This window comes from Silene latifolia, chromosome X, assembly GCF_048544455.1.
Source record: "Silene latifolia isolate original U9 population chromosome X, ASM4854445v1, whole genome shotgun sequence".
Classification (NCBI taxonomy): Eukaryota; Viridiplantae; Streptophyta; class Magnoliopsida; order Caryophyllales; family Caryophyllaceae; genus Silene; species Silene latifolia.
The window spans coordinates 316,294,621-316,303,623 of NC_133537.1; the positions used below are offsets into that span (position 1 = coordinate 316,294,621).

At 37.2% G+C, this 9,003-nt stretch overlaps 2 protein-coding genes across 2 annotated transcripts; both read right to left on the minus strand.

Moving 5' to 3' along the window:
- Nucleotides 1–698: 698 nt before the first annotated feature.
- Nucleotides 699–3,687, minus strand: LOC141621979 (receptor-like protein 54). The gene has a single exon (XM_074438078.1). The coding sequence runs from the start codon at nucleotides 3,594–3,596 to the stop codon at nucleotides 864–866; it is 2,733 nt and encodes a 910-aa protein (XP_074294179.1). The 5' UTR covers nucleotides 3,597–3,687; the 3' UTR covers nucleotides 699–863.
- Nucleotides 3,688–5,633: 1,946 nt separating this feature from the next.
- On the minus strand, nucleotides 5,634–8,709 carry LOC141621980 (receptor-like protein 54). Its single transcript, XM_074438079.1, has one exon. The coding sequence runs from the start codon at nucleotides 8,599–8,601 to the stop codon at nucleotides 5,884–5,886; it is 2,718 nt and encodes a 905-aa protein (XP_074294180.1). The 5' UTR covers nucleotides 8,602–8,709; the 3' UTR covers nucleotides 5,634–5,883.
- Nucleotides 8,710–9,003: the final 294 nt, after the last annotated feature.

Below are 9,003 nucleotides of genomic sequence, written 5' to 3' on the forward strand. Positions count from 1 at the left end.
TACATATTTTATTTTTCTCTTATCCCTACAAGTGTGGAATACTACTTGACCCATTTTATATTAAGATTAATTATACTTGTTGTATTATCATTGATGGCACGGATTGGCACCCGGTTTATACCCAAAAAAAAATTCAAATTCGACTGAAATCAATTTTACAAGCAAAAAATGAGACGGGGATACCCGGTGGGACTCAAATTGAGCTCCCCAAGGTATAATAGTAAATTTCTTAAGGTTTCGTTTCAGATTTTCACAGCTTATTTTGGGAACATTGCCATTGGAATGACCGTCATATATTGCTGGTAATGCTTCATAAACAAAATTTTGTTTGATTATTAATCCCTCCATCCCGGTCATTTGTTGTCATTTTCCATTTTGTGTATCTCAGTTATTTGTTGTCTTTTTTATTTTAAGAATAAATTTAATAAGTAATTTGATCATTTGCCCTCAATTTATTCTACTGGTCATTTAGCAATTGATCCCCTCCCTTTTTGTTGGTCTTTGTGCCAAACCAAAGGACAACAAATGACTGGGACGGAGGGAGTATCATTTTCTTCGAGTAATTCAATTCTGAGTATTTTGCTGATGATATTTTGGTTTTGGTTTTGCATGTATGAATTGAAGGTAAAGGAGGAGCTGCAACGGATACTCCACTCAAATTACCGGCAGGCCTTGATTTTCGCCTGGTAATTGTTTTATTTACTGCATTTTCCTTTTGTGTACATCCTCCGTCCCAATCATTCAGTAATAATATCCACAAATGGTTTCATCCTCTTTTTCTTTGTGGCAAAACAAAGGTAAACAAATGAGGAGGAGTACATGTACAGCAACTTACACTCAAAAAAATACAGACTAGTTGAAAACTATCCATGCCATAGAGATTTACTTGCAGCTTTCAATCTCTGAGCCCTTCTTCGACGCTCCATAAACTTTTTCACAAACCCAACAACATATGTTTCAATGAGGAAAGCCCATTTAGTTACCCAAAACGGGTTACCCGACAACAGCATGTAACATCCCCATGCGAGGCCCACCAAGGTCCCACCTCCATACCCGATTGACATTACTTCCCAAGGTGACAAGCTCAACAAACCTCTACCTGATGAACCTTCATGCTCATGTTTTGTCATCCAAGAGTCTGACAAATTTTGCCCACATTCGCGCAATGGAAACCCGCATAACCCACCATTTTGCGCATATGAATTTGCTTGAAATGTGTCGAAATTGTTTGAATGGGGTATTTTTCCTACCAGTTGGTTGTTTGATACGTTGAAAACACCCATTGATGTTAAACTTGCTAATTCTTGAGGGATTTGACCAGTAAAGTTGTTTGCTGAGAGGTCTAAGGAGTTGATCATCTTCAAATTTCCGAGTGATGACGGGATTTTACCTGTAATCTTGTTGTGTGACAGGTTAAGGCTATGAATCATGACCAAGTCTCCTACACAGTCAGGAATCTTGCCAATAAAACCGTTGTTTGATACATCCAATGTCGCGAGTGTGGTAATGATCTTTTGGTATTTCCTTTCAACTCCGCCTATAGATATTACCATAGAGTATGTATAACCATCACGAAACATGCTATTTACACCCGATCCCATGTAATGTCGTCCTTCGACAGTGATGTTCATCATTCCCTTGAAACCCCTGATGTAATTAGCCGGTATCTCACCATTGAATCTATTGCTTGAAAGATCGAGAATTTGTAGCATGGGAAATGGGTTTTTGATTTTTTGTGATATTGAGCCATGTAAACTATTGTAGCTCAAATCAAGAACTTGGATTTCAGGGAGATTGTGCAACCAAAGAGGGAACTCATCCTTAAACTTGTTGCTTCTAAGATTAACATGCTGTAAATACTTGCACCCGGCTAAAGACCGTGAGACCGTACCTTCCAACCCGTTGTGACTCAAGTCTAGGTACTGTAAACTCGAGCATTTGGTGAAGTTTGAAGGCAGAGTCCCAACAATGTTATTTAACCCTAAGTTTAGGACCATTAGATTAAAGCTCGTGTTCCCTAAACACTTAGGAAACTGTCCCCCTAAACTATTATTAGACAAATCAAGTAATTTCAGGAAATTTATATCGCAAACTGAGGGATTGATTGGACCGGAAAAGTTATTGTTGGCGGCGGCAAACCAAATAACTGTGGTTGGTGGGATTGGGAGTGAACCATGTAGCATATTGGAGGATAGGTCAATGAAATATAACCCTCTCCATGGAATATTTTTTAAGCTCCCTGTAAAGAAGTTGTTAGAAAGATCTAATGCTTGTAAAGTATCCATCCCTTCTTCTAACAGCCATTTGGGTATTTCGCCATGAAGGTTATTATTCGACAAGTCGAGGTAGTTCAACATCGATTGGTTTTTTAGGAGGTGTGGTATTTCATTCAAGTTGCAAGAAGAAAGTGCTAGTCCAAATATCACTGGCCACATGCTCAAACTAGTATCACTATCGGCTCGTGTCGAAACAGTAAGATTATTATGTGATAAGGCAAGGAGCATGAGATTTGGAAGTCTTTGGTAAATGTAGTACAAACTGATGTTTCCTGTGAAACTGTTTGATTGTAGATCAAGAATTTGAAGATTAGGGCTTATAATCTCTTGAAAGAACTTACTTGGATCACCAATTAATTGGTTGTTGCTTATCCGCAATTCTTCTAATTTCGGAATTCTCCAAATCCAAGAAGGAATTTCCCCTTGAAGATTGCAGTTTGAAAGATGTATTACCCTTAGAAGTTTGTATGGGGCTTGACCCGGTGACGAGGGTATTTGTGAGGAGAAATTCACGGAGTCAAGACCAAGGTAATTTAAAGGGCTACTCCAATTATATAATCGAAAATTGGAATAAATAGCGGGATTAGATCCAACATCGAGGTACTCTAAGCGGGGTAAGTTGAGTATAGTAAAAGGTATTTCCTCTACTAATCCGCAGCTAAACAGTCCAAGATACTTTAAGGAAGTTATATTAGTAAGTGACGGAAATACTACCGAACCAAATTTAGTGTATCCAAGATCTAACCACCTTAACCCCGTCATATTGCTTATAATCATATCAAAATTCGGCATTGTTATGATATTAGCCAAAAGATCGAGTGTTTCAAGTTTGGAAAGCCTTCCCAATTCTTGAGGGACTTGACCGACGAAACCTGAGCCAGAGAGGTTAAGATGTTTCATATATGAAAACTGGCCAAAATTAGGTGAGATTAGAGACTCTGCAAAGTAATTAAAGGCTAGATTAAGAGACTCAAGACGATTAAGGAGAAAGAGGGTACTATTATCTCCAATGGCTCCCATGATACCACCACTGCTGAGGTCAATAGACGTAACTCGATGAGTTGTTTCATGGCAAGTTATTCCTATCCATTTGCAGCAATCAGTATCTTTGTTCCATGATGTAGCTAAACCAAGGCCCTCCAAGGTGAAGGAATCTTTAAACCCGAGTAATGCAATACTATCATCCTTAAAACATCGGTGTGGTGAAGTGTTGTTGGGAAAATGGGAAATAAGTTGTGCATAAACTAGATTGTATGAAATGAAGAAGAAATAAGTTGCAAAAAGTGATACTGTAAATTGTGGGAATGTTTGTTTTTTCATTGTTGACTCTGTTTTGCTAAGTGTTAGGTGCCAGAGTATGTTTCTTTATAGCAACTCCCTTTATTAGTAGAGATTATTGAGCATCATACTCCATCTTTCAACGAAACTACTCTTATTATTTGTTTTTTCAGAAAGCTAGATTATATTTTAAAAAATACTATGACCGTGTTTCATCTCAGATTCTCACTTGAATCGAGGTCAAACATCCACGGACCTAGAAGTTGCTCGTCCCTAGCGGATAAGATTTTCGAAATTTTTAAGTATACCCTATATGAGTTGTATCATTACCATTTTCTTGCCCCTCTAAGGTCAAGTCCTGGCTTCAGCACTGCGTAAAAAGATTGTAAGTGAATCAACTGACACATAATATTATAGATATGAATACAACGACTATTGTATAAGACGGTCTTCCATGTAAGATGTTCTTAGTTTATTAGGTGTGATGTGGATATGTGATGTTTAGAAACATGTTTGTTACTTAAAGAGAGTTTAAGTACTCCCAACTTTACACTTATCCATGTAAAGCCAAGAGATTATTTCTTATCATTGGCTGTCTAATTGTCCTAGAGTAGTTGAGAAGCCAGTGTCACGACTCACAGGTGTAAACGTAAATGTCAAAAGTCATAGTCTTTTCTTTAAATATTGTCACTTGACTTGATACAAGATATTCTCACCCAAGTCATCAGTGTTGTTTGCTTGTTGTCACTCCAAAAACATAAATTATACTTTTATGTAAATTGTAAAATTAATTGGTTATTTGTAGAGTTGGAGCCACGGTTGGTTCAGACCAGCCTGACCTATAATATGGCAAAACTTACCCGATGACCGATATCCCATCCCCCCCCCAACCGGGCCGAAGATTTGTGGCCCCGCTTGCCAGGGCCAGCTTAAAGAAGAAAAAAAAAATCAAAAAGATTGGGAGTTAGACGGAGATGTGACTCACATAATTAAAGCGGGACGATGGTTGAAATAGAAAAGTGCTACAAGGTTTTTATTCAATAAAGATATGCCCCAAGGATTAAAGGGAAAATTTTATCGCACGACAATTAGGCCTGCCTTATTTTGCGGCTCTTAGTGTTACATTCAAAATATGAGTGTGGCGGAGATGCGTATGTTGAGGTGGATGTGCGGCCATACAAGGAAAGATCAAATAAGGAATGAGGTGATTAGGGAAAAGGTGAAAGTGGCGCCAATAGAGGACAAGATGATGGAAAACCGACTAAGATGGTTTGACCATGTAAGAAGGAGACCTATAGATGCACCAGTTAGGAGACTGGAGACCTTGGGGAACAGAAAAGGTTGCTAAGGGTAGGGGGCACGATATGAGATTTCTCGGGCTTAATGAGGGAATGGTGACGGAAAGGGTACAAATGTACAATGGAGTGCAATGATACATGTGGATTTTTAGTATTTGACATTTGATATATTTAATGCTTTTATTTAATTTTTAAAATTTATTTGTTTTTTTCGGATTTATTACAACTTTTTACCAACAACTTTCTTATATATAAATACTTGGTTCACTTTTGGTTTTCAAAATCGTTTTAATCTTTAATCTCGATTTAAATTCTAAGTTTTTATAAAAGAAATTCGGACTTTGATTTTAAAACCTATAAGTTTATTTGACTTTTGTATTATGTTTCACCCCCTTTTTTTTCACCTTTTTCTTTTCTATTTTTTCGCATTTTTGAGGTGTGCGTTCACCCATGGATGGTTCTAAATGATGATTCATGCCAGCCGACTCCCCAAATCATTTTGAGATTAAGGCTCTGTTCTTCTTGTTGTTGTTGTATTGAATTTTTTTTTTTAAATTACTGAAAATAGGTTTTTAATTGCTTTTTTAATTGTCGTTACTTTAACACCGTGATGCCTTTATCACGGTTTCAACTATACGGATTTTCGTATATCTGATACGAATTTCCGTATATACGATACGATTTATATAAAATCGAAATTTGAAACCGGATATACGTTTCCGATACGGTTCCATTTTTCTAATAGAAAATATTAAAAGAATTAGAGTAAAATTATAAAACCACGAATCATCGAGTATCCGTGACTTAGTCTTATTTCTCTTATACATTCTTATACATTATTAAGATAAATCATCAAATAACCAAAAATAATAAAAGTAAGACATAAAATTACATAAATTGAACTGAAAAACAAATATTGTACATGCGGAAACTCCCTATCGGATAAGGGTACTTAAAAATGAGAATTTGAAAACTGGATATCTATACGGTCTTGAAAACCGTATAAGATGTACGGGTTGGCTCACGCCTACCTAAAAGGGAAATTTAGTTGCAGCCTTCAGTCTACGAGCTCTTCTTCGTCGCTCAGTAAACTTGTTCACTAACCCAATAACGTATGTTTCAATGAGAAAAGCCCATTTAGTTACCCAAAACGGGTTACCCGACAACAGCATATAACATCCCCATGCGAGGCCCACCAAGGTCCCTCCTCCATACCCGATTGACATTACTTCCCAAGGTGACAAGCTCAAGAAACCTCTACCTGATGAACCTTCATGCTCATGTTTTGTGGTCGAAGAGTCGGACAATTTTTGCCCACATTCGCGCAATGGAAACCCGCACAACCCAAGATTTTGCGCATATGAATTTGGTTGAAATGTGTCAAAATTGTTTGAATGGGGTATTTTGCCTACCAGTTGGTTGTTTGATACGTTGAAAACACCCATTGATGTTAAACTTGCTAATTCTTGAGGTATTTGACCATTCAGGTTGTTTGCCGAAAGGTCTAAGGAGTTGATCATCTTCAAATTCCCGAGCGATGATGGGATTTTACCTGTAATCTTGTTGTGTGACATGTTAAGGCTGTGAATCATGAGTAAGTCTCCTATACAATCAGGAATTTCTCCAATAAAACCATTGTTTGATACATCGAAAGTCGCGAGTGTAAGAATAATCTTTTGGTATTTCCTATCAACACCGCCAATTGGTATTACCATGGAGTATGAATACCCATAATGAGAACTGCTACTTACACCAGAAGCCATATAACGTCGTCCTTCTAGGGTCGTGTTCATCATTCCCTTGAAACCCCTGATGTAAGTTGCTGGTATTTCGCCAGTGAATCTATTGCTTGAGAGGTCAAGAATTCGTAGCATGGGAAATGGGTTTTTGATTTTGTGTGAGATTGAGCCATGTAAAGTGTTGTAGCTCAAATCAAGGACTTGAATGTGAGGGAGACTGTGCAACCAAAGAGGAAACTCATCCTTAAACTTGTTATTTCTAAAATTAATATGCTGTAAATATGTGCACCCGGCTAAAGACCGTGAGACCGTCCCTTCCAACCCGTTGTTACTCAGGTCTAGATACTGTAAACTAGAGCATTTGGTGAAGTTGGAAGGCAATGTCCCGACAATGTTATTTGACGCTAAGTTTAGAACCATTAGATCGAGGCTCATGTTCCCTATACACTTAGGAAACGGTCCCCCTAAACTATTGTTAGACAAATCAAGTAATCTCAAGAAATTTATATTGCATATTGTGGGGTTGATTGGACCGGAAAAATTGTTGTTGGCGGTGGCAAACCAAACAACTGTGGTTGGTGGGATTGGAAGTGAACCATGAAACATATTCGAGGACAGGTCAATGAACCACAACCCTTTCCATGGAAGATTTTCCAAGCTCCCTGTTAAAAAGTTGTTAGAAAGATCTAGTGTTTGTAAAGTATCCATCCCTTCTTCTAACAGCCATTTGGGTATTTTGCCATGGAGGTTATTATTCGATAAGTCGAGGTCGCTCAAGAACGATTGGTTTTTTAGAAGGTGTGGTATTTCATTCAAGTTACAAGAAGAAAGTCCTAACGAGACTATCATCGGCCACATTGTCAAACTAGTATCACTACTGGCTCTTGTCGAAACAGTAAGATTATTATGTGATAAGGTTAGGAAGAAGAGATTCGGAAGTCTTTGGTAAATGTTGTATAAACTAATGTTTCCTGTGAACCTGTTTACTGCTAGATCAAGAGTTTTAAGACTATTGCTTGTAATATCTTGCAAGAACTTACTTGGATAACCAGTTAATTGGTTGATGCTTATCCTCAATTCTTCCAATTTCGGAATGCTCAAAATCCAAGATGGCATTTCCCCTTGAAAATTGCAGTCTGAGAGATGTAATACCCTTAGAAGTTTGTATGGTGCTCGGCCCGGTGATGAGGGTATTTGTGAGGAGAAATTCACCGAGACAAGACCGAGGTAAGTTAAAGGGCTACTCCAATTATATAACTCGAAATTAGAATAAATAGCGAAATTAGATCCAACTTCAAGATACTCTAAGTGGGGTAAGTTGAGTATACTGAAAGGTATTTCCTCTGCTAATTTACTACCAAACACTGCAAGATACTCTAACGAAGTTAAGTTAGTAAGGGATGGAAATACTACTGAATCGAAAAAGGTGTCACCAAGATTCAACCGCTTTAGACCAGTCATGTTGTTTATAATCATATCAAAATTCGGCATTTGTATGCTATTAGCCGAAAGATCGAGTGTTTCAAGTTTGGAAAGCTTTCCCAATTCTTGAGGGACTTGTCCGCCGAAAAATGAGAGAGAGAGGTTAAGATGTTTCATATATGAAAACTGGCCAAAATTAGGTGAGATTAAAGACCCTGCAAAGTAATTAAAGGCTAGATTAAGAGACTCGAGATGATTAAGGAGAAAGAGGGTACTATTATCTCCAATGAATCCCATGATACCGCCACTACTGAGGTCGATTGATGCTACATGACCAGTCGTTTCATGGCAAGTTATTCCTACCCATTTGCAGCAATCAGTATCTTTGTTCCATGATGAAGTTAAACCGAAATCATCCATGGTGAATGAATCTTTAAACCCGAGTAATGCGAGACTATCATCCTTAAAACATCGGTGTGGTGAAGAGTTATTTGGAAAATGGGAAATAAGTTGTGCATAAACTAGATTGTATGAAATGAAGAAGAAATAAGTTGCAAAAAATGATACTGTGAATCTTTCTATGTTCATTGTTCAATTTGTTTTGTTAAGTATTAGGTGCCAGAGTTTCTTTCTTTATACCAGGTAGTGTAGTACCTTTATTTGTAAAGACTATTGTTCTTAATACTTGGGATTTTTCAACGAAACTACTCTTATTATTTGTTTTTTATTATTATATTTTTTTTTTTTTTTTAATTTCACCTATCTAATTGACTCTTTTTATATTTAAGACGGTTTGTGATTTGTTAGAGAGTATCATTTTTCTTTATCATTTTATCCGTTTTATATTTATCCATGTAAAGCCAAAAGATTATTCGTTATCATTGGTTGTCTAATTGTCCTAGAGCAGTTGAGAAGCCAGTGTCATGAACGTAAATGTCAAAAGTCAAAGTCTTTCCTTAAAATATTGTCACTTGACTTGATATTAAGATA